General features: G+C 39.8%; 3 protein-coding genes across 3 annotated transcripts; 2 read left to right on the top strand and 1 right to left on the bottom strand.

The window, feature by feature from the left end:
- Positions 1-472: 472 nt before the first annotated feature.
- On the top strand, positions 473-7376 carry gnb5a (guanine nucleotide binding protein (G protein), beta 5a). The gene is made up of 11 exons (XM_030425557.1): positions 473-767; positions 1305-1441; positions 1564-1605; positions 3608-3684; positions 3796-3928; positions 4256-4399; positions 4530-4621; positions 5774-5822; positions 5913-6009; positions 6102-6268; positions 6384-7376. The coding sequence occupies exons 1-11, from the start codon at positions 632-634 to the stop codon at positions 6393-6395; spliced, it is 1086 nt and encodes a 361-aa protein (XP_030281417.1). The 5' UTR covers positions 473-631; the 3' UTR covers positions 6396-7376.
- A 140-nt stretch (positions 7377-7516) lies between these two features.
- ap4e1 (adaptor related protein complex 4 subunit epsilon 1) lies at positions 7517-19493 on the top strand. The gene is made up of 21 exons (XM_030425508.1): positions 7517-7864; positions 9750-9821; positions 9910-10033; positions 10212-10285; positions 10364-10485; positions 10615-10774; positions 10898-11064; positions 11144-11217; positions 11312-11434; positions 11541-11650; positions 11733-11872; positions 12652-12764; positions 12879-12997; positions 13728-14030; positions 14930-15041; positions 15129-15267; positions 15379-15637; positions 15990-16535; positions 16629-16819; positions 16903-17063; positions 17813-19493. The coding sequence occupies exons 1-21, from the start codon at positions 7724-7726 to the stop codon at positions 17971-17973; spliced, it is 3411 nt and encodes a 1136-aa protein (XP_030281368.1). The 5' UTR covers positions 7517-7723; the 3' UTR covers positions 17974-19493.
- Positions 19494-19903: 410 nt separating this feature from the next.
- On the bottom strand, positions 19904-24162 carry LOC115586458 (aromatase-like). Its single transcript, XM_030425543.1, has 10 exons — positions 24019-24162; positions 23102-23329; positions 22450-22600; positions 22218-22372; positions 21886-22062; positions 21682-21796; positions 21480-21594; positions 21235-21397; positions 20917-21161; positions 19904-20833 (listed from the first exon to the last, which is right to left on the bottom strand). Exons 2-10 carry the CDS (start codon positions 23235-23237, stop codon positions 20543-20545), a joined length of 1548 nt encoding a protein of 515 aa, XP_030281403.1. The 5' UTR covers positions 23238-23329; positions 24019-24162; the 3' UTR covers positions 19904-20542.
- Between the last annotated feature and the right edge of the window lie 817 nt (positions 24163-24979).

The following is a 24979-nucleotide window of genomic DNA, read 5'->3' as shown; positions in this document are numbered from 1 at the left end:
CTCTCCCTGCCCGGACTGGAAGTCTAGTGGCCATGAAATGAATCATTTCTTTGTTGGTGTTTTTTTCTTTTTTGTTGCATACGAGTTCTCAATTTTAAATATAGGGGGTCTTAAAATACTGAAATACGAGCCAGTTAAGTCCCCAAACATGTTCCCCTTAATTGCTTTCTCAAACAAAAACAAGGACCTCAGTGTTAAAATGTGGAAATGGACATGAAATTTAAAAAAAAACTTGACAGTGTTTTTGAATCATTCACTCAAAACACAGGATTGCATAAATGTTTTAATATATTTCTTTAAGAATATGTTTCTTGTAACAGCTATCTTAATATGACACTCCACTGAAAGAAATGGTTTTATCTGCTTTAATTCACGAGGGCCAAATTGATCTGCAATGTCGCATCTGAATATGCATCTGAATGCATTATTTAGCTGTGTCGCTGCTGTGGATGCAGCCCGTGTGGAGCAGCAGCAGCAGCAGCATCACCAGGATGAGGGACCCTCCTCCTCCTCCTCCTCCTCTGGAAACTGGAGGAGCATCTTCTCCCCGTGACGTCATGACAGCAGCATCAGCTGTTAGCTCTGCTTTAAGCCTTTTCGCTGCCGATCGCTGCCTGCACAAAGGAAATATATGAGATCCCCTCTAATCCCTGAAATGGCGACACAGGAGGTACAGCTGAACGAGACTCTGGCCCACCTCAAAACGGAGTCGGAGACGCTGAAGTCGAAGCTGGAGGAGGAAAGAGCGAAGCTGCACGATGTCGAGCGTGAGTGCTGCCGAAAAATGGAGAGGCCTCGATTCACCTCTGCATTCGCACAGTGTGACTGGACAGATCGGCGCTAAATATCCTCCGTATTTCTCGGATATATTTGAGCGAGAGTCCGGATGAGATGTTTTTACAGGGATGTGAGTGTGCGGACGCGGATGATTGTCCCGACGCAGCCTCGGATCTGACAGGCGATTTCAAGCAGGCTGTTTGTTTGCCTCCCCATTTTACAGCCCAGTGCTTCCATCACCAATTCCTACCATGTAGTGGTTTTGTCCAATCATGTCTCAGCAGTGTTGTGACTGTGGAGACTTGGAGTAAAAAATGGGAGAAGCAGGATATTTGCGATATTTTATTGGATATGACCTAATGGAAGAAGATTAATTCAATATATTCCCAAATTCAGTTTAGGCCGGCTGTAGTTTAATCCTTAATGCTGCTGGATATATTAACAAAGGGTGGAGGCCTGTGTGTAGTATGTGATTAATTATTGTATATATATTTATATACCGTGTGTGTGTGTGTGTGTGTGTGCAGTACATCAGGTGGCAGAGAAGGTGGAGGGGCTGGGTCAGTTTGTCATGAAGACCCGGAGAACTCTGAAGGGACACGGCAACAAAGTTCTGTGTATGGACTGGTGTAAAGACAAGAGGAGGATCGTCAGCTCCTCACAGGTCACACACTCTTTTTCGCTTTTTAAATCTGCTTTAACTCCCAGTTTATACGTCACTACCAGGGCCAGTTTATTACTTGATGCATTTTTTATGAAGTGCTTATTTTTAATCTCTTGCTGCAGGATGGAAAAGTGATTGTATGGGATGCTTTCACCACCAACAAGGTAACTTCTCTTTTTCAGCAGATTGTTCATTAGAGAGTGAAATGACCCATTCCCTTTCCCATTCAACCCATTGTTACTGCATGCTTTTATGCATGGAGTCATAGGAGTGCAATACAAACAAATAAATGTGATTGTATTCCCAACCCAATCAACCAGTATCAGTGTATATATAACATGTATATTTCCTTATGTTGCAACTATGTTTCCTTTGGTTCAATTTTCACTTTCATCTTTAGACAATGCTCTGCTAATCTTTAGGTTTAGGCACAAAATCTACTCGGTTCGTGTTTGGAAAAGATAATGTTTTGGCTTAAAATACCTGATTTTGTCTACACAAACCCTACTTGCCGTACAAATATCTTGTTTTTTAAAATCATAAACACGACTGGAAATCATCCAGATGTGCCATGTTTCCAAATGTTTAAATGCCTGGTCCCTCGTCAAAAATATTCAGTGGCAGGTTTCACACTTACAAATGTTAAAACGCAGTCTTGAACTGTGGTCATTGGCTTCTCACCTGTCCACCTTGTGATACAAAACTCTGGTTATGAGACATGTAGTGTGAATGTGATCTGGCACATTTTTTAGCTGTGTTAGTCAGGTACGGACACATACAATATTGCAGAAACAATGACTGGCAGAATGTTTTCCTGGCGTCTGGGCTGTACAAACCAATGTGTCCACTATTTTAACAGATTTGATTAAAAATACATTCCAAATCAGTGATTAGCAACCTTTTTTTTTTTTTTTTTTTTTTTTTTTACCTTTTTGGCTATTGAGCCTTGCAAAATTCTGAGTGACAAAAAAATTTATTGCACACAATTATTTTGTCATATTTTTATAGTTACATTTTTGAAACTCTTGGAAGGTTTGCAGATCTAGTTTGGTTTGGGCACAAAAACACAAAAGATCCTGATTAGGGGTAAATGATCAGTCTCATGAAATCGTATGCAGCTCTCGGGTTAGCTTGTAGCCATAACTCTAAGTCCAAATCATGAATTTAACAAAGATTCGAGTAACAAAAAAAATATGTGATTGTGACAAAAAGAGAGGACATTAATTTTAGTGCAACAGGTAATTTTAAAGACTTTACACATATTGTCAGTGGCAAGTAAATTCAAGTCAGTTTTAATCATATAGAAAAATATCCCAAAATAAATTTGCCAAAGCAAAAGGCACCCTCTAATCTTTAGACCCGCCATTTAGATCAGGATCAACTCCCTCAAAATATCCATTAACAACGTAAAAATGATGTGTGTGTGTGTATATAGATCCCAGAATGGTTTATTAAAATCATTAGCTTACATAAACCGGCACAGAGTGCTTGTAAAATATTGTGAATGTTACCAGGAGTTGCCCTTTGACAGAAAAAACATTATTCTGATTTTCACTTTCCCCAATATCATGTTGAAAATTTAATCTGTGAGCATAATAGGTCGGAGGAAGCATAGAGGATTTCCACATTAACAGGATATCTACAGCACAGTGCACTATGACACAAAGGATGTTCGGCCCTTTATAGAGATTTGATTAAAGATTTGAAGATCGACTAAATGATGTCTAAAAATGTAAAGCTTGGATGGCTTTTAAGGTTCAAAAAACAAAAAATCCAGGCACTCTTATGGCCAAAAGGCTATAAAGCCTTTATTCAAATGGATATTTATTGCTAAAGTTTTTAAAAACAGTGACGGTGCATGATAGAAATTAGCTGAGTAGCAGTTCATAGCCTTTGAAGAAGGCTGTTTCTGCAACTCGATTTTTCTTCTTTTCTATGCCTGTGTTCTCTACCAAAAAGCACCTTCATCACATTTTGTTTGAGCTTCCGAACACTGCACACTTTTTATTTTTGGCTTTTTAATGTCTTTGATTTTGGACAAACTGTAACACCACTGATGTCTAACAGCTTGAAGCCTTCCGTCCTGCTCTAATTATGCCTAATGAATTTGATTCATCTCGCTGTTCCGATGCAGCTCATGCAGCTTTGTCTTTTGATGTTTATTAGGAGCATGCTGTGACAATGCCGTGCACCTGGGTGATGGCCTGCGCCTACGCTCCCTCCGGCTGTGCTGTGGCTTGTGGGTGAGTCTCTTCCTACCAGTGATGATGAGCCAACTATAGTGTTTTATCTGTAAGGTTTTCACTCACTCACTTTTTTTTTTGTTGGTAAACTGGGGTTGTTCTCTGTCACAGGGGCCTGGACAACAAATGCTCTGTGTATCCACTGTCTCTGGACAAGAATGAGAACTTGGCTGCCAAGAAGAAGTCAGTGGCCATGCACACAAACTACCTGTCGGCCTGCAGCTTCACCAACTCGGATATGCAGGTGTGAATATCCAACACACCCATAAAACATCCATGCAAACACCTAAGGCAACTAAGTGAAATGTTTACAGAGATAGTAGCTGTGTGTTTCACACTTTCCTACTGCTTTTCTGTTCATCACTGCTTCTCTCTCATTATTAATCAGAAATCACTGCTCTGCACATTCCAGAGAAGAGAGCTTTGTTAATAATTCATAGCAGCTCGTGGTTTGACATCTTGGTCACATGACATTTCAAAGACAATCCATTTATAGCCGCGTGTGCACCCATTTTTACTAAACTTCAGAACAGCCGTTAATCTTCCTCCTCGTTGTCTGCTTGTGTTAAAGATCCTGACGTCAAGCGGGGATGGGACGTGTGCATTATGGGATGTGGAGAGTGGGCAGCTGTTGCAGAGTTTCCATGGACACGCGGCGGACGTGCTCTGTCTGGACCTGGCCCCCTCCGAGACTGGAAACACCTTTGTTTCAGGGGTGAGGACACCTCCTCCTCCTCCTCCTCCTCCTCCTCCTCCTCGTCCTCCTCATTTGTTATGACCACAGCTTATGATTATTAAACTTCACAGAATTATTATTTATTTTCCATCACTCTTTATTATTGCAGGGCTGTGATAAGAAGGCCAATGTGTGGGACATGCGTTCCGGACAGTGTATTCAGTCCTTTGAAACTCACGAATCAGACATTAATAGTGTACGGTAAGTGACTGAGTCAAATTTCGCCGCCAACTTTGTTGATCAGATATGTAGAGATAATATTGCTGTATTCATAATTAAGTGGGAAAAATCTGACATTTGAAATCTTCCATGTGGAAGAAATAGTTTGTTTTCTCATGTTTTTCACATTATTCCTTAAAATTCCTTTGTTTTTGTTAATAGAAAAATCAGACAATCGAGGAGAAGATCTGTGTTATTTTGCTTTAAGTTTATGAATTCTCAGCCTCATGTCTGTATGTAAATTAACATTGGGAGATCGTTAAAGTTAGATATGTTTAAATATTTTATTGCCCACTGACAGGATAGCCACTCTTTGTTTCCATCTCTTTCTCATGAGCCACTCACACGCCAGCTGCAGGATGATTGAAGCGACATTTAGCCAATGAAATTAAAATTCTGCACAGGGTTTTTCTAATGCCTAAACTGTAGTATAGTTTTACACATTTTGGTCTTTGAATAGACTGTTCTCCCACATAAGGACTTATTTTTATCTATTTAATATGCACACAGTTAGTGTAAATAAGGAAATATAGAGTTATAATGACTTTAATGCTTCTGCTTTTTGACTTCACAAAATGTTTTTCCTGAATTTTAATGAAAAAATAAGCCTGCAGATGATCTGTAACTGCCCCTGCAGCTGGAAAACACAATAGGTCCACATCATGGAGTCTTACATGTTTCAAGTCCCAATTTTCCCAATGACTGAAAAATGAACACTTAAGACTTCTTATATATATTTATAATATATATGTTATTTAATGTATATTATATTATATCTCTGCTTCAGGCTGCGGCCACAGTAACGCTGTGTGTCGGACGGTTCTTAGGCCTCCGCGTCGTCCATTAACTCCTGTTTATGGACACCTCGTTGGGCATTATCCCTTACATAACATATATAAGTGTTAAATGTTCTTTTTTTTCAGACTCCTCTACATTAATGTCATAAGCAGTTACAGAGAAACAAATCAGACTGTAATCTAAAGAGCCAAAAAACAAAAAACCTTTACTCCAAATGGTTCAACAACAGCTTCCGTAGACTTGGAGAGATGTTTCATGATAATCTTACACAAAATTTCAGGACTGGTTAGCAAATAATTCATTCCTAACAGTGGCTGTCTGTTTCTTTTTTAATAGATACTACCCCAGTGGAGATGCATTTGCATCTGGCTCAGATGATGCTACAGTAAGTAGTTAGATATTTTTGACATTCAAAATGAATTTGAAAACCTGTTCAAAATTCTCTTCAAGATTCAAACAATGACCTTTGTTACAGTGCCGCCTGTATGACTTGAGGGCAGACAGAGAAGTGGCCATTTATTCCAAAGAGAGCATCATATTTGGGGTCTCCAGTGTTGATTTCTCTCTCAGTGGTAATAAATAAACACTTTAAACACTTAATGACCTTTATTATAGTGTTTTAGAACATATTGTTAAAACATTTATGATTTTTGTAAACTTTCAGGACGACTGCTGTTTGGCGGCTACAACGACTACACCATAAATGTTTGGGATGTTCTCAAAGGAACACGGGTCTCTATTCTTTTTGGACATGAGAACCGTGTCAGTACGCTGCGCGTTTCCCCTGATGGAACGGCCTTCAGCACAGGTTCCTGGGACCACACTCTTCGGGTATGTGATGACTGTTATTTTTTGTCTAATCTGACAACTTTGCAGCCTCGAGTGACATTTCTGGTGACATCTTGTAATGTATGTTGTTTTTCTTTGTTTTTTTTTTTCCTTTCAGATCTGGGCTTAAGGATGAGGACACAGAGGATGAAATGGTAGACAGACTTACTGAAGACACACCGATGTTTCTGTTTGCTAAAGTACAATCACAGAGATAGAGACTCAGTTTTGGTTGTACATAGAGCATATCAATAGCATTGTATATACTCAAGTCTCATGGCCAGGGTAGATTTACATATTTCAGAGAATAATTAAACCAAACGGCACGCTTGTATTACAGTATGATTGAGAGAAAATTGCACAGAAGTACTTATGGTAAAATGTATATTGCAGAAAATAACATTGGTAGTGACTAGCGTCGGTCTAGGATAGAAGTGACACAAAGTGATGTATTGTATGTGCCCACATAAAGGACATTACTTGTTTATTTATTTGTTTTTTGCACAAAAAAAATTATGGAAGACTGCCGTCTGTAGAAGAAAACAGGATATAAGGGAAAAAAATACATCTGCAGGAGAAGTAGTAAGGTTTATATTAGAGTTTCAACTTCTGAATGAAAATAATATTAGATGTGATGGAGCATTGGCATAAAATATAATCAAAATTTGTGTACTTTTAATTTCACACCCTGTGCACCAGACAAGCCTCCTCTATCCCTAACAGCAACTCACCTGCCAAAGTATTCTAACTTAAAGAAGCACATTTATAGGTCAACCTAAAAAAACATGATGTTGACCTTCCATCTTTATGATTTTGAAACATGTTTACCTCTAATTTTTTTTGTTGTTTCCAGCTCTGGAAGCCACCATGTACACATTCAGTCACTGCAGACACCCTGAACCCGTGGTCCCCCACTAGATATATAAATACAAATATATAAAAAAAACATGTTTAAAGTGTCAGAATGTACTCCTGTTCATGCAGTTGTCCAATGGCTGTAATTTCATATTTACTGTAATTATTTTATTGTAGTTTAGTGTACAGTTATAAAACGGACTGTTTATCAAAGCATTACAAACATAAAAAATAAACTGAGTTTTGATTACCATAACCTTTTAATTGTTGTTTTTTACCTTTTCGGATTGAGTTACTGTTATTTCCCCGTCAGTATACAGAGCTGCTGAGACCTGTCAGCTTCTGTTTTTGATTAAGGTTTCTAATAAAGTTATTCAAACGCAGGCGGAAGTGACATCATCAACGAGCCTTGGTCAGTCTGCTGAATCAAAACAATGGCCGACTGGCAGGCTAGCATTTTACCTCTTTTGATCTATTTAAGTGTTTAACAGATGACTTTCATTGACTTTGTGTAATAAACTCTAACTGGGATGGATAGATGAGTTAATAAGTGGCTTTTGAAAGAAAACATTCAGCTGCCAAGCCGCGCTTCTCGCTGCCAAAATGAGCGATGTTGTGGAGAAGACCCTGACAGCTCTGCCGAGCCTCCTGTCTTTAGACTCTCAACCTGGATCTGCAAAACTGTCCTCCACCTCAAAACTAGGAAACCTCATCAGAGGTATCACTGAGCTGACGTCCAAACATGTAAGTCTGTCTTTAAAAACTCAGGTGACATAAGAGTCAGTTGATGATGATAACGCCAACGTTAGCTTGCTAAGCTGCCCATGCTAACTCAGAAGAAGGTATGTTTATAGTATGTTTTAACCCACTTGGTATATACTCAGCACTCCACACAATACTGTGATGAGTTCAAGACTGATTTGCAGACACTGTCTCGTTTTTACTGTTATTATAATGTGGTAATATAAGCGAAATCAGAGATGTGACCATTTTGAAAACTTGTCCATGTTGGTGCGTTCATGTGCTTGTGATAACCTCAGACATTTGAGATTTACATGTTAAAAATTGTTTCTGGTGCTCTTAAGCCAATTCTAATGTCCTTGATGTCGTAATATACCACAGCCACGTGAATGCATCAGAAATGGGTTACCGTTAGAGGCAGGCCTGCAACGTGAATTGTCAGGGCCAAAATTGTTCCCCCAGGAGGTGTTTTAGAGCATGTTTGGAGTTTGGAGTTCACTGGTACTATTTGTAGTGGCACTTGTATGAAAGCTTCGATTAGCTGGACCTAAGGTTGGGTCAGAGGCAGGCCTGTAAAGTGAATGGGATGGGTCAGAGCCAAAATTGTTACTCCAGGAGCTGTTTAGGAGCATATTTTGGTCCGTTTGGAGTCTAGTGGTACATTTGGTTACATTTCACTGCAGCAATGTGGAGAAATCTCACCTCAAAATCACCTCTAAAATGAATAAACTCTATTTATAGTATCCTGACTTTTCACCTTATATCAAATCAGTTCCTTAATAGGTTAGTTTCTCACTTGTCTTTGCATCTTCTTCCTGATGCCTTACTATCACATGTACGCATTTAGTTAACTTACATTTCACTGCAGCAATGTGGAGAAATCTCAATCAATCTTTCACATAGCTGGACCTACCAAGTGTCCGGGCCAAAATTGTTCCTCCAGGAGGTTGTGGTGACACTTTTTCAAAAGTTTCACTCAGCTGGACCTAGGGTTGTGTTAGATGGCATCAGTTAAAGCTAATGTTCACTGGGATGCATCTAAATCAAATCTCTAAAATTTGATTTTCATTGTACACTGGCATAGTATACTTTAGGCAATGGAAGACAGTTGGTTTGCATCTGTATGAGGTTTTCATGGTATGATTACCATCTCAGAAATATCACATTATATGGTATGACACATTTATCAATAATATTTTGATTTACCATGACCGGTTAAAGAATGAAAACAGAAGGGATTGAACAAAAGTTTTTTTTTTTATAAGTTCACAAAATAAACTGACAATAAATTAGTAGCCCAATACTGGGAAATATTGTTGAAATTTTCAAAATCAGACTGAAAACAAATCTATTCTGCATCTACAGACACTCTCTGGGCAAAAAGAAAATGTATTTTTATCGGCCAAGAAATATGAAGCAAAATAGCTGTCACTGACTTAACAAGCACAAGATTTACAAACTCCCAATACAGGTTGTTGAAATTTTGGTCTGCAATCCACCAATGAATAAAAAACAGGAGAAGAAGAATATATTAAATCATCCTTTCTTACGCTCATGTGTCCATTAACTACAGGTCATGAACTTCTTTTTAAAATAGCATCATCATCACTTTGTAAAGAAAGGAATTCTCACACATTTAATGTCTTGAATCTACGAGGGTTTAAATTTGCTTCACCTGCTCTGGTATTATGACTAATACACACTCTCTTCTTCTTGAAATAATTGGTGAAAGCAGTACCTGGAGGGACTTTTCTTTTAGATCCTGAATTGTAGTTTGTATGTATTCTCTTTCAACATAACATCACCAGTGACAGCAAACAGAGCATGGCAGTGGCAATTTTAGCTGTCTCAGTTTTTGATCTTCCCTGAATGTGTTTCCCTTTTTTAGGAGGAGGAAAAACTTATTCAACAGGAACTAGCATCTATCAAAGAACAGGTGTCCTCCCCCAACACCTCCATGGTAAGATTCTGCTGATTGCATAAGAAATCTGATCATTTAAATAGATCCAGAGATGCCATACATGATTTTTTTTGTTTACTTTCTTCAGAGGCAGATGAAGGAGCTGATGGTGAGAGCGATCTACTGTGAGATGCTCGGTTATGAGGCTTCATTCAGCTACATTCATGCCATCAAACTGGCTCAACAAGGCACCGCTCTGGAGAAAAGAGTTGGTATGTTCTTTTGTTATGAGTTAGAAGAGCTTACTCGGTCCTCAGCATCCTCACCAAATGGTTCTCAAATGTTTTTTAAATTTGTGATGTTTTTGTGAAACTTTCTTCATTTCCTCACAACAACTTTATTGGACAATGAAACGGCTTCACTTCATTTTCCTGCACTCCTGATTTGCAGGTTATCTTGCTGTGTCTTTGTTTCTGAACGAAAGTCATGAACTGCTTCTTCTCCTCGTGAACACCGTATTAAAGGTGGGTGTTCATTTTCTACATCATTTGTCATCTGGTGCCTGAAAAAGGGATGTTGATGTATTTTATGTTTTTTCACAGGATCTTCAGAGCACGAACCTCATCGAAGTGTGCATGGCTTTAACTGTCGTAAGCCAAATGTTCCCCAAAGACATGATTCCTGCAATCCTTCCTCTGGTTGAAGAGAAACTTAATCACCCAAAGTAGGAAATGCTCTTCATCTTTGTAGTCTGATTATGTCCATTCAAGGATGTATTTTTTTTTTTTACAAGAGAATGGAAAATCTGCTTGAATGTTAGGATTTTCAAATGTGTTTTCTTGCTCATTTGTAGAGAAATCATCCGACGAAAAGCAGTCCTGGCACTGTATAAATTCTACTTAATAGCACCAAATCAGGTTCAACACATCCACAACAAGTTCCGCAAAGCTCTGTGTGACAAAGATCCTGGTGTCATGACCGCTTCACTACACATCTACGCACAGATGATCCAGGTAATTATTTATCAGGTTACGACAGTGACTGTGTTTATTGACAAAACATCATACAGCCCATCATCTTTGTTGGACTTACTATGGTGTAATCCAGTCCCATCACATATTTTCCATTTCTTACAGGAGAAGCCAGAGGGTTATAAGGACCTGGCGGCAAGTTTTGTCGCCATACTGAAGCAAGTGGTGGGAGGAAAACTGCCCATGGATTTTAACTATCACAGTGTCCCAGCTCCATGGCTGCAGATTCAGCTCCTCCGAATTCTGTCTTTACTTGGGAAAAATGACCAGAGGTAGCTAATGCTTATTTTGTCTGCTAGTGTCATATGGTATTGTTCTGTACAAGTTGTGAGACTGTACTTTGTTTGACAGTACAAGTGAGATCATGTATGAAGTCCTCGACGAGTCTTTACGAAGAGCAGAGATGAATCATAACATCACCTATGGTTCGTCAAATTTAAAGTACAGTTTTTTTTAAATGTTCCTGTTTGAAATCATTTATGCACTTGAGTAATTGAACTCCCTCTGTTTTTAATCCAGCAATATTATACGAATGTGTAAAATGTATTTACACAATTCATCCCAAGTCTGATCTTTTGGAAAAAGCTGCAAAATGCATCGGCAACTTTGTTCTCTCGCCAAAGATTAATCTCAAATATCTTGGTAAGATCCAAAGAAACCTTTGATCCAAAAATTTGTTTCCACTGAGCATCAAGATTTCAGATATTCACTGAAATGTGATACATTTGTTAATATGGTGTCACTGTAGGCTTGAAAGCCCTCACCTACGTGGTCCAGCAGGATCCTAAACTGGCCCTGCAGCATCAGATGACTATCATAGAATGTCTCGATCATCCAGACCTCATCATCAAGCGTGAGGTGAGGCCGACTCTGGTGTAAGCTGGATTCTGAAATATGTTTTTTCAGCATTATGGATGTTTTATGTTCTGTTTTCTCGTAGACACTGGAGTTGCTCTTTCGCATCACTAACGCCCAGAATGTCACAGTCATTGTCGAGAAGATGCTGGATTTTCTGCGCATCAGTGAAGACGACTACACAACCATTGACCTGGTGGGGAAAGTGGCAGAACTGGCAGAAAAATATCCTTCTGAGTGTGTTGATCATACTACAAGCAGGAGAAAGCACTCAGTGTTAAATGTGTACCGAGGAAATGTAAGTCACAAACTGAATGCTTCAGTTGCTTCACTGTTCTGAGAAGCACATCACACTTAACCTCATCTCATATATCATTCTGAATGTCTTTCAACACAGATCTTCTGACAATGAATTTGATTGATTATAGTGTGTAGTATAACTTTAAAATTTTGGCAACTTAGTACAATTCTTGAAACCTACTGTCCCACTTTGCTGCAGCTTTTCACTGAACTTAAACACAGACCAGATTGGCCTTTATCAAACCCTCAAAAACCAAGATACATTTTGTTTGATAAGAGTTTTTTCCTCCAGTGAAAACATATTTGATTAAGGACAGAGTCAGCAAAAACCGTGAGCAAGCCTGTTCTGGGACACTATTTTTTATCAGTGGAACATTAAGACATTTATGACTCTTAAGTCATAAGTCACCAGTGTAAGTCTCATGACTTGTACTGGTGGGTCAAGGCCTAAGTGATAAATCTTTTATCATCTGTAACTGTGTTTAAGCCTGTTGAGCTGCAGCTGAACCTCTCAGATTCTCCACGTTGAGGCTACTGGTGAAGTTGAACTAAACATGTCACTTAAAGGACCAGTGTGTAGGATATTATATCCAGTTTCTACGGGATGACCCCCTTAAATCCACATACTGGACCTTTAAATTATTTCTGAATTGAAAAACAGAAATCCAAACACTGTTTTATTTTTTTCCTATAAACGTTCATACATATGCCCCAGACAATGAGTGGTTCATTGAGACCATGAACACGGTGTTTTCAGTGGGTGGAGACATGATGCAGCCTGACATCCCAAACAGTTTCCTTAAACTGCTGTCTGAAGGTGAGCTAACCACACAATCAAAATTATTCTCTAGTGTTGCCGCGTCGTAAAATTGGAATTCAGTAATTCGACATCGGTTTTGATTGATTGGCTAATTTCTCATTAATGGCTCAGGATTTGACAGCGTGGAGGAAGACAAGAAGTTGAGGCTGTTTGCTGTGGATTCATATGTTTCTCTGCTGCAAGGAGAGCCAGATAAACTGCCACAGCGCTTCCTCCAAGTCATCAGCTGGGTGAGTGCTGTTTATATGTGCTGTTTGTATAATTCTTCCATAATTACAATTAGCAGGCATTAAAAACAACAGTAAGTATGTGATGAAAATACAAATGCATTTGCAATGGACATTGGGAAGGGGGCGCCCTTTAACCACATTTGGTAGAGCGTCCTCAGCAGTGGCCTGTAGCTGCATTTAGTTTCTTGTCTCCCTTCCCCATCTCCTGTCAAACTCTAAACTGTCTTATCAGTATAAACTGTAGAGGCTAAGGAAATAATCTTTAAGAAAATTAGTGGATAAAAATTGTTTTTACATTAGTAAGAATACTTAGTGGAAAATAAAGTAAGAACTGCAAAGAAACAATATCAGTTTATAAGATCATAAGACTAAGTTGGCCTGATTTCTTCAGGTAGGTTATTTAAATCATATTTTGTAATTCAGACAACAAAAGCAGTCATGCTGGTGCATCTCCTGATGGAACATCAGAGATAGGATGACCTCTAGAAGCTTAGAGAGATATATGATGGCCTAAATATCCAAGATGGAGACAGAGGAGTTAATTGAACACGCAAAGTTCATAATAACGAGGTGCTAACATGAAGTTATATTTTGTAAATCTTTTATGGATAAAGATATTTAATCTCTGTGCTCCTCTACCTGACCTTTGAACTGTATCTTCCTTCATACTTAGCAGGGACATTCTCTGTGTTAATGAACTGACGTTTTGACCCGTTGCTGCCATGTACAGGTCCTCGGTGAATACTCCTATTTGAAGGAGGAACTTCAACCAGCCGCAGTCCTGAGGCTGCTGGCCAAACTGTTGGACACCAAGAACACCAGCAGTGAAACAAAGAGCTGGATCCTCATGGCGATGACCAAGCTGTGTGATGGTGAGGCAGGTGTGTCTGTGGCTCAGGAGGTTTCTGAAACATACAGCAGCTCCCTGGACACAGTGCTGAGACAGAGGGCTCATGAGCTGCAGTACCTCAGCCAAAATCCTGAGCTACGAAGCAAGGTTCTACCTCGAGACGCAGGCCTGGAAGCCCTGGAGGTAACATACAAACATTCAGGGCTGCAGAGTTACAGTAACAATGTTAAGGTGAACGGTATTAAGTCATTGTAATGTTGCAGTGTTGCATTGAAAACATGGGAACTTTTAATTTGACTTTGCTGTCAGAATTTGGTGTAAGGTGCCAAAACCAATGAAATGTAAACAGATTTAAACAGATTTAGCTCTTGGAACCAAAGCAGATGATTCACGTTGTGGTTTCTCCTCTCTGGCAGGGTGAGTACACATTGTATGATGTTTGGAAACAACCTGCGTATACTTGTCCTCCTTGACATACAGTTGGTTAGATCAAAAACAGTAATCATCAAAATAATGGAGATCATACATTTGTTGGCAATCAAAGTAACTGTTTTAACATGTCTCGATTAGTCTGTTGGGTTGGGTTTACTACAGAGCTTCAGTAACAAACATAGTTTCAGTCAGAGAGAATAATACCCTGAACAAATAAAGGTGCTAAAGCTGTGAATGGCTGCGCTTGCAGTTGCTGTTTTAATGCCATTATCTCAAGGTCACAAATGTATTATCTTTGTTTCTATCTTTCTTTATTTTGACAGAACAAGCTTTGTCTTTTATCTTTAGAAAAGGAGACATTGATTTTGGTTGTTTTGCCATGAAATCTGCCTTTCGTTAACTCGAGATAACAGGATGTATTAACCCTTTATCACAAAAAAACAAGCTTTGTCACTTTGAGATAGAGAAATAATTAACATGTGATCTCGAGGTTACAGCGTAAAAAGATAATTGTGAGCATACCAGAGATGTATCTGCAAGCGCTCACATTTAACATCTAAAGTTTGCAAGTCCGGTTGAACTTTTGCCAAATGATCTTCTCATCTCTATTAAAGGAGAAGTTCAAACTTGCAGTTGTTGTTGGTTTCCAGGTGGATTCCTCTCTGTCATTTCTGGATGGATTTGTGTCAGAGGCGTTGGCTGCTGGCGCTGCTCCATACAAGCCTCCTCATCAAAGGCAGGAGGAACTAGCTCAGGCAAAAGGTAAAATCCATAAAGGATTTCAAGCGATGGCAAGTTTGTCATCTCTGCCATGTTTTGTTTTGTTCTTGACTGTGATGTGTGCTGCAGCGTTGAGCCTGGAGCCATACGGCCTGTCCCTGCCCATCAGCATGTCCTCCTGCAGCATCGCAGACAGACAGTCTCCTACACTGTTGTCCATCAGCTCTGGGCTGTCAGGCGATAGCACTGACCTCTCACTTAAAGGAGGGTACGTAGACACATAGTGCATTCTGTCTGAATTAAAACACTTGTTGTTTGTGTTACAATGTGTTTGTGTATGTGTATGTCTGGTTTAGAACTCTTTTCATTTTTTCCTCAGATCTACAACTCTGAAGCTGGATGGTGTGAAGAGGGTGTGGGGAAAGGAGGGCTACCTGGCGCAGAGGGAACCTCTGGAGGAGGCAGCAGCTCAGGTTGAGGTTCCCAGTCCACTGCGGTCACCCAGCCAGACGGGAGAAGCTGACAACTCACACAGCCAGACTCCCATTCCGATACCGACCCCTGAGCCTGAACAAGAGAAACAGCAGCTGGCCTCTTCGCTGTTCGTCGGCCTGAGTTCCCACAGCTCTGTGTCACTGGTGAGCTTTTCTGTTTGAGGTACAGCTGCACGACATGAAGTAGAGAAGCAGGGTGTGACACATTTTTCTGATGTTATAATGTTTAGATCCTTCTTCTGGCAGCTGAAGTCATCCGCTGCGAAGCAGCTGCAGACATGTTATATGAAAGCAGCGAATCCTCACAATTTAGATGCTGGACACACTAAATGTTTGTCATCTTGGTTTGAAAGTAACTTAAACAATAACAGTAATGCAAATAATTGATGAATGATGGTCATATTGCAGCCCTTTGCAATGGTTATTGTTCCGCCTTCTAACAGTAATTCATTGTGCCTTATGACAAATGCATTTGTGCATCTTTTCCTTTAAACAGATGGGAAAGTCAGAGCCGACACCCCAGAGATTCAGGAGAAAAGCCAAAAGTCCGAGCTCGTCCTTGGATGCCAGCGAGCGAATTTCCAACTCCCTCGTCTCTTCCACCAGCACAGTGGATAACTTGCTGTGTGACAACCTCCTTGACACCTCAGAGCTGGCTGTTCCTTCACCCTCACTGACGTCCCAGCTTTCTCAGAGCCTCACTACTGCAAACGGCTCCTTTGATGTACAGTTAACAGAGAGTGACGTAAAGGGAAGTAGTCCCACCCTCGTTAGGGATAATGGTGTTGCTGTACCTGCTGATTCAACCCCACACAAAGACCCGGACAGGCCTAAAGACTTGTGTCTAAGTTCTCATCTTCCTGCAGAGCTTTCTGGACTGTCCCACTCTGAAATCACTCCTCTGTGCTCTGACCAAAGCCTGGATCTCTCAGTCTGTCATGTGCAGAAAGAGGAGTATTTAGCACTGGTTATTTTCATTTACAACTCCTCTTCCTCTGACATTCAACATATACTACTTGAAGTTGATTCTGATGAACTTGAGGTACAGCAATTATTGAGCAGAAACTTATTCATGACATCTTTTACTCACATATCATTCATATTAAAAGGTGTTTTCTTGTAATGTTTGTTTCAGGTGTCCTGTGTGTGTGACAGTGCAGTGCAGGAGTTGAGAAGCCTCGGTGTTGCAGTGTGTCAGTATTCTCTGACAGTGAAGAGGCCTTCAGTCCACGTTGAGGTGGTTGGGATGGTTTCGTACCAGTTGCCTGTTGGGACGCATCAGTCGGTGCAGTTCTCGCACAAACTACCTCTAACCAGCTTTATCAGGTGAAATATCTTCTTCCTTTTCCCCAGGTATATCTGTGCAGGGATGATACATTGCTGACTGTAATTTCACACGTTTCTTTTAGACCACTGACTGTGTCCACGGAGGAGTATGGGAAAATGTGGCTGGACTTCACGAACGATACAAAGCAGAACCTGTCGCTGATAAGTGACGGGCAGGAATCTCTCACAGCCACTCTGAATGTGCTGAAGAAGAAACTTCAGCTTCATGTCGTGGAAATCATAGGTGAACACACATTTTATTGCTGGACTAAAATGTCAAAGAAGGGAAATGCTCCTGTCCCATGAGAAAATTATACAAATATAAGAGATATATGGTTAAATTAATAATAGTAGTAGCTATAGTAAAAATAATTACACTCATATGTGTCATGTCATATACTTGCACATACACGCACGCACGCACGCACACACACATATATATATATATACAATAGAACCTATAACGATGTTTGTTTACAATAACTTCCAGGTAGAAACGCCTGCATCACACACTAGCTTACATAATAATTTAATTGTCTTTTTTCATTATGTTATTACCAAGTGCACTTCACTTAATCTAAAATGCATGTGAATTATGCATGCAAGTTTATTTAACAGAGGATATTACACTCATTGTTTATTGCTTTGTTTATTGTTTATGCATATTGGAGAAGCAATGCATCTTATGTGTGGAATATAGAGCATCAAACTAAATCAGATGTGCAGCCCCTGGTTAGTCTTTTAACATCTTTACAAATGTGTAATTGTACACAGTCACAGTCTCAACTCAAGGCCCACAGAGTGTTAAGTGTGTTAAGTCATTAGTTTTGTTTGGAAGGCATCTCACAGCATGATAGACTGTATGCATTTTAAAAACAGACATACAGACAAAGGTGAAAGTGCAGTGGTGTTTCAATATTTGAACAATTGATTGACACCCTACACTGCTCATGTGTCGTACTATTAGTGAGTAACCTCTATTTTTCCCTACAGGTGTGGAAGGGATTGTAGCTTGCCGGCTCCACCAGGATCAGCCATGTCTGATGCACTGTCGTGTTCATGCGGGGACACTGGCAGTGTGGCTGCGCTCTCCAGTCCCTGACCTGCCCGACTGCCTGATCTACCACTGTCAGAGAGCTTTACAGGAGCACTAAGCCCCGACTGCAATGCCTCCACTGACAATACTGAGCAACTCCCCCTACTTACCCACGGAGGGTACACAGCAGTAATGCAGAACAGAACAGGAGAGCATCTGATGTTTTGCATTCTCATCTTTATATCTTATATTACCATTTTTTTCTCTCTTCCGCCATACAAATCATTTGTTTTTGACTATTGGAATGGTGGACTTATTTATAGGATCACAATTGTTTAAAAGTCATGGGTGGAAAGAAGTTCGGGGCCAAATGATTATGTTGTAGCATTCTGTGTGATGTTTCAGAAAAACACTTATGTCTTAAAATGATGACAGGGCTCCGTGAGAACTAAAAAACTTGACTGTGATTGAAATTAATTCTAAATAGGATATTCTCAGTATAAGGGGAGACTCGTGTATCCCTCCAGTTATTTTTTGTGGGAAAACTGACTGAAGTATTTACCAGCTGCAATAGTATCTGTAGTTGGTAATGTTTTCACCCTGTGAGTCTGTGTGTTTCAAACATAACAGTCACGACAGTGACGCTCATTTGGATTTTTGTCAGACAAAAACATAAATGGTAAATGGTCAATTATTCACTTAGCATCTTGAAGCATCTAAATCCTGTTATTATTCACCTTTTTTGAATCATTTTTTAAAATCAAGTTTATCAATTCTGACTGAAGCAATACTGATTGAAATGAAAAGAACAATTAAGCGTTCATTATTGCTCGTATGAGCTTGGACAAACCATTAAAGGAGAATTTAAAGTACACTAAACTCTTCAAGTAACATTCGGAGGAAAGCTGCTTTTCAAGAAACCTGCTCGTCTTCACTGCTGAAGTAAAAAGAAGTTTACATCCTGTTTGGATTATGCTGACATTAACCTCGGACTGCAGCAGTTACATGTATTTCTTACATCTACAATGAAAGTATTTTGTGTTAATGTATTGGTGAGGATCTCACGCTGCACTGTCCACGTTGCTCATTTGTCATCATGATGAGAAGCATTTCAGTTTTCATGTTTTGCGGATGCTCCTTCTTTCAGTGTGATTGATTATCTATGCACTCATGTGTCTGGTCCGTCAGTTTGGGTGAGTGGTGGATTTTAGTGGTCTTTGATTATTATATTTTTGTATCGATGCAGTATTAAAAACATATTTATTGGATTTATATTCTTACAGAAAATATTTTATATTCATTTCTCTGAAAGAAAAAAAGGAATCCTTGTGCTCCATGTACTGTTTGATTGTGCTGTGTCAGGTTTGATTTGACTCGGCCTGTTTTATTTAATTCAGCCTGAGGGAAAAGTTTACCTTTGCTCTTTTTTCTTTCTTTTTTTTTGTGTTTTGCCTGTGTTCTGATTTGAAGCACAGCGGGAAGCTTACAATGTGTCCAAATCTCAACTCTAACCTAATGCCTTATGTTCTATATGCCAAGGTGGCGTGTTTGATTTGTGCCTGTGGTACAGCTTGTTTCTTAGAGTGCCTGTCACTACATTCTGCTAACTTATGAATAAATTCAACACGTGTAAATTCACTGGATTCTGACTCGATGATTATTCACAAAACAGATGTTGTTGTTAGAACTGTTACGACTTAAGCACATTAGCTCAGTTAAGAAAGATTCTGTGATGTTTTTTCCTCTTGTATGACATTGACTACATAGAAAACATTAGTAATGTTTGAGTTGTACATATCTGTTCACTGAGATCCTAAAACGAAGTAATCTCAATCTCTGATAAACAAAATCTTTTTGAAATACAGATTCAACATGAGAAAACAGTATGAGATGGTAAAGCTAATGAGTTAACCTCACACTACTGTATACAAACCTAATAGATTACTTTTCCAGTATGCACTGAAATCGACCACAACTCCCTATCCCATATTATAAAAGTCCAGTGTGTAGGATTTAGGGGGCATCTATTGGCAGAAAATGGAACATAATAACGTTTTCATTAATTTATTATCACCTGAAACTAAGACTCTTGTGTTTTTGTTATCCTTAGAATAAACATTTTATATCTACAAAGAGAGCAGGTCCTCTTCCATTGATGGAAAATCATGCTGCCATATGCTCTGTGTCAGATTAAAGGAACAGTTCACCCCAAATCCAAGACTACATATTTATCCTTTTACCTTTAGTTCTATTTATCAATCTAGATTGTTTAAGTGTGAGTTGAATAGTTTTGGAGATAAAGGCTGTAGAGATGTCTGCTATCTGGAATTGAATACAACTAGATGATGCTCAGCTTGTCGTGCTAGAAGGGGTGAAAAAGAAAGAAGTTTAAAAGCTCACCTGTGATGTCTCTTTCCAGAAATCTAGATGGATAATGGCACTACAGGTTAATTTTGGGAGGAACTGTCCCTTTAAACCCTAAACCCTAAACCATAGTAGGTAAATGTTGTCAAAGTTGCCAAAGCATCTGCTGTAACATTCCAAATTTAGTGTTTACTAACAAATATAAAACAATGACAATCTAGAATGAAAGCGTTTTTTTTTTTTTTTGTATAATCTCTTCAGAGAATATTAGCAGTTTGGTTGGCCCCTTCCCTTTATTACTAAATGCTTCAACATAGTTATACTTAGTAGTTTCCACCAGGATGTAACCTCTGTGTTTCAGTGCTCAGTGATTGTGTGGAGTTTGTGTTGTTTCTAGGGATAAAGCGCATGGCCAGGCTGTGCTCGTCCTCCACCGGCTGCTGCGACAGGTTGTTGGTCTGCCTGATGCTGTTGAGGGTGCAGCCTTGGCGAGGACACACGGTGTAACGAGACAACAGAGTGACCAGGATGGCCTTCATCATCACCGTGGCGATGTGTTTGCCCACGCAGGAACGAGGCCCGCAGCCGAAGGGCTGGAAGAAACGACTGGGCACCTGGCAGACAGAGGAGGTAAAGACCCAGCTGTTGGTTTGTGTTTCCTGGAGCAACACATTATCAGCCATTAGCCACAACTTACTGTTTTCTCAAAGTTCATCAGGCTGAACTCTTTTGGTTTGGGGAAGAAATCTTCTGTCTTATGCATGAGGCCAATGTTTAGAATGATGTTGGTTCCTTTTCTAATCTTAGTGCCTTCGATGATGTCATCCTGCAGAGCCTTCCGCATCGTGAAATCAACCACAGGGTGAAACCTCATGGACTCATTGATGAAACTCTCCAGTACTTCCAGGCTTTGATAATCGATGTTTTCAGGCCCTTTTTCACCTGGTAAAGAAAATGCAGCATTTCTATCGGTTATGGAGTAAAAGTGAGATTATTAATGCACGAATGCACTTACTCAAGACCGTGTTTATCTCCTCCACTAGCCTCAGCTCTACGTCTGGGTTTTGTTTGAGCAGCATCAGCATGAAGAAGAGGCTGATGGAGAGTGTGTCAGGGGCTGCGATCACCATCTCCAGCACGCACTGCCTGACATTATCTGCTGAAAGCTCTCCGTGGTTCTGTGAAAAAATTAAAAATGTGAGTCTGCAGCAAACACATGACACCGACTCTATGACATGAGTAGTTTAGATTTAGACAAACCTGAGCAAAGATGAGCTCTGTCGCAAAGTCAAGATCATCCTCCAACTTCTCCGACTCATTTATCATCTTTCTTTTAATCTCAAGAAGGCTCTCCATCACGTCTTGCAGCTCCTGGCTGTAGGCGAAAAAAAGCAATGAGAAATACTAAGTTGAGGAAATCACAAGACAAATGTTGAATCACTCTGATGCGTGAGGATCTTACCCTGCTCTCTTGTGCTTGTTGTACAGCCATCCAATCTTAAAGAATATGTCAGGTTTTATTAGAACTGCCTGCCAGGTCTCAAAGTAGCTGTGGATTTTCAACAGCAAGTCCCTCTCTGAGTTATGAGGAATAAAACCAGAGTCAGGAGCTGCAGGAATCTGGAGCATTGGAACAGGGAACATTAACAGTGAAAATGCAGCTGACCGTTGAGCGGCACCCGGAGGAAAAGCCTGTTGGAGATGTCGACCACTATGGCTCTCAGCAGATTGAGAGAGTCCACATGTCCAGAGGGGTCGGTCATCTCCTGCAGACGGTCCAGGTGTTTGGCTGTGGAGCTCACACAGATTCCCACCGTCCTCTGGAGACCAGGGCCTGACAGAGCTGTGAAACAACCATGAAACTGTACAGTGATTCTAATACAGTGACGCAGTGTTAAAGCAGGGGTTGGACATGTTGTTGTTAGATTGTAAGAGTAGAGACAATGTGCAGAAAGAGAGGTGAAATAAGGTACCGGTCTGTCAAAGTTAATTGCTCACCTTTAGAAAAATACATCCTGGCTTTTTTCCACAGCTCAGTGTCACTGTTGAAAATGATCCCCCTCCCTTCCATTCCAACACACTCCAGCCCTGCTTTGCTCCCAAATCTGGCTGTATAGTGGGCGCTCCGCAGGACATGATACACTGCTGCAGACCTGCAAGAGCAGCCAGGCTTTTGCTTATTACGGATTCATGGGACAAACTGTGAGCGGAAAGACCTAAAAAGACTTGCCCGCTCAGAATGATAGTCTCCTCGCCATTAATCCAGACCCTCACGACGCTGCCGTATTTGTTGTTGTAGTAGTTGCTCGCAGTTCCTATCCCGGTCCAGATGAATCTGCTGTAAGAGAGGATCGGGCCGAGTCCTGACATAAAGGAAGGACCTGGTGGACAGTAACAAGTAATGATTCAAGATATAATAGATGGATGATAATGAAAGAAGAACTCAGCTCTTGAACTTAAGTAAAAGTAGCAATATCAAAGTGAAGAAATACTCTCTTACAAGTAAAAGTAAAAAAATATATATATGTATATATATTGCATATTATTTTTCTTAATTATTATTATCATCAAAATACACTAAAGTACTAAAAGTATAAATTCTTATTGTTCAGAATGGCCCTTTTCATTATACATGGATTATAGTTATTGATTAATTGATATGTTCATCACTTTAATGTTGAAGAAAAGTTGGTTAAATATATAGTTTATCTGTTGGGTAGTTTCTTAATTTCCACCAAGGGATAAATATGATTTTATCCTGTAATATAACATCATAAATTATGCTTTGAATATATTTTGTATTATTGAACTCAATCCTCAAGTAAGTAGCAAGTGAAGTTTTTTATTAAATGTAGAAGTAAAAAGTGAAAAAAGTCTGTGACCTGGTATATGTGACCGGTGTGTTCGGCTCCAGGTGGTGATGAGCAGCAGCAGCAGGAGGAGAAGCAGAACGGTGCTGACATCAGACGCTGCATCAGCCACCGTGGGGCCGATGGTGAGCATCTCCAGCAGCATCATCGTGTTCCTAACCCAAAATGCTCCTGAGCAGTCTTTTAACCTGTGATCATAAAGCTCCTGCCTCCTTCAACCAACAGACAAATTGAACTCATCTGTTTGTTAAAACGAAAGGGAAGAACTTTATTCAGGGGACATCCTTCATTTTTATCCCTCGTAATCCTCTCGTCCTTCAGGTCTGGGAGGTAACTCAGCTACGGGACACTGAAGCCAAAATACACCCACATGAAGCTTTATGATTAACTGTTTGTAACATGGTAGACATCTGAGGTCTCACTATGGTGAGCTCAAGTGTAGGGGACAGATTAGTCCCTCATTTTGTGATGTTAATACAAAATTATTATCATACTCATAATATAGGTCAGTGTTGGTGCAGTGAATTTTAAAATAAACGTCCCCCTTTCATTATTCACTTCAGTATAATTACACAGTTTATCGCACTGAATGAGCACGATAATTTCAAGAGCATGTGGCTCACTGATGAAATATGGGTCTCACTTAAGTCATGGTAATCAAGGTTAGTTTGTATTGATTGTACCCCTACACCATCATGTCCGTCATACAAAACTGAAAGTTACACATTTTGCTTGATGTTCATCATCCAAGACTTGTAATGACAGTCACAAAGTATTTTATTACTACTACAACTTTAAATGAAAATGTCAAAATGAAGAATGCTTTTTCATCTTCAAAACATTAAAGCTGAGTCTTTAAGAGTCTCAGTCTACTATGTGAAGCTTTTTAAAAATGTTCATTAACAGATTGTCAAAGGAATAATACTTACGTCTCTTGGTCCTCCCTGCTCCTGACAAGTAAGAGTCCAGTTTGAAGAGATGCTGCGCTTCCTCCACTGGTTTTAAAGACGATCAACAGTCTTCTACCAAATAAAACTGAGTGATTCAAGGGTTTATAAATCCTTGGTTGAGCAGTCACTTTAACGGTTGCTTAGAAACGTTCCCACTTTGAGGTTACAAGTACCATTATATGGCAGGCCAGATGACAGGGCCGGTCTGAAGCACAAAGCAGCTTCAAAAAGGACAGAAAAGTGTTTTGTTTTTTTATTCCTAAGTATGCAAAACCTGCAGGTCTTTCATCAGTTGTACTTTGCATCATTTTTGTTAGACGGGCTTACTTCATGTTTAGCTTTGTTCAGAGGAAAGAGACGCGTACTTTCCAATTCATGAACCGAGGGGGCTTTTCAAGTCCAAATTAATCAGCTGGGTCAGGCTGACCTGTGTCAAAGGGAGCAGGGATTTACCCAGCAGATCAAGAAAGGAAAGGGGAGAGAAAGGAGATAATCTCATCTTTGTAATCAAAAGTCTTAAAAATGTCAATTTCAAATGGGTGAGAGTGCTTCAATACTTGGAAAAAAGAGCATGGGTGCAAAATGAAAAAGAAACAGTGTAATGCAGAGGTTGTGTGCTTATAATGAGCTGTCCTTCAGACTCAGTACGGATGAATAGCTTGTGCGCTGTTGTTCAAGATGTTGGCCTCACATGTGGGGGTCTTTATCCCAAGTTGGCTGAAAAACTTCCTTTTCCTCATTGTTGTAGGGACTAAAGTGGATAATTAGAACTTTCTGGGAAAATGGGGGGAAACTTCCATCTTTCATGTCACCAACACAAGTAGAGAAAAATATGTAACTAGTACTCTATATTTGGGCATGAATTGTGCAATAAACAAAAAAACCCGTTTATTAAAGGAGATTTCAGCACATACACATCCACACACCCACAGTCTTCTGC

Source organism: Sparus aurata, chromosome 8 (assembly GCF_900880675.1).
Source record: "Sparus aurata chromosome 8, fSpaAur1.1, whole genome shotgun sequence".
NCBI classification, from domain to species: domain Eukaryota; kingdom Metazoa; phylum Chordata; class Actinopteri; order Spariformes; family Sparidae; genus Sparus; species Sparus aurata.
This window is presented reverse-complemented; position numbering and strand designations above follow the sequence as displayed.

What these genes read in the sequence shown, in the direction of transcription:
- gnb5a (XM_030425557.1), top strand. Translation starts at nt 632, where the DNA reads ATGAGATCCCCTCTAATCCCTGAAATGGCGACACAGGAGGTACAGCTG. An exon ending in TCACCAACTCGGATATGCAG is followed by an intron (nt 3,929 to 4,255) that starts GTGTGAATATCC and finishes CTTGTGTTAAAG; the next exon opens with ATCCTGACGTCAAGCGGGGA. An exon ending in TCAGACATTAATAGTGTACG is followed by an intron (nt 4,622 to 5,773) that starts GTAAGTGACTGA and finishes CTTTTTTAATAG; the next exon opens with ATACTACCCCAGTGGAGATG.
- ap4e1 (XM_030425508.1), top strand. Translation starts at nt 7,724, where the DNA reads ATGAGCGATGTTGTGGAGAAGACCCTGACAGCTCTGCCGAGCCTCCTG. An exon ending in CTGAGCTGACGTCCAAACAT is followed by an intron (nt 7,865 to 9,749) that starts GTAAGTCTGTCT and finishes TCCCTTTTTTAG; the next exon opens with GAGGAGGAAAAACTTATTCA. An exon ending in GACCTCTCACTTAAAGGAGG is followed by an intron (nt 15,268 to 15,378) that starts GTACGTAGACAC and finishes TTTTTTCCTCAG; the next exon opens with ATCTACAACTCTGAAGCTGG.
- LOC115586458 (XM_030425543.1), bottom strand. Translation starts at nt 23,237, where the DNA reads ATGATGCTGCTGGAGATGCTCACCATCGGCCCCACGGTGGCTGATGCA. An exon ending in ACACCGGTCACATATACCAG is followed by an intron (nt 22,601 to 23,101) that starts GTCACAGACTTT and finishes ACTGTCCACCAG; the next exon opens with GTCCTTCCTTTATGTCAGGA. An exon ending in TGATGAACTTTGAGAAAACA is followed by an intron (nt 20,834 to 20,916) that starts GTAAGTTGTGGC and finishes TCTGTCTGCCAG; the next exon opens with GTGCCCAGTCGTTTCTTCCA.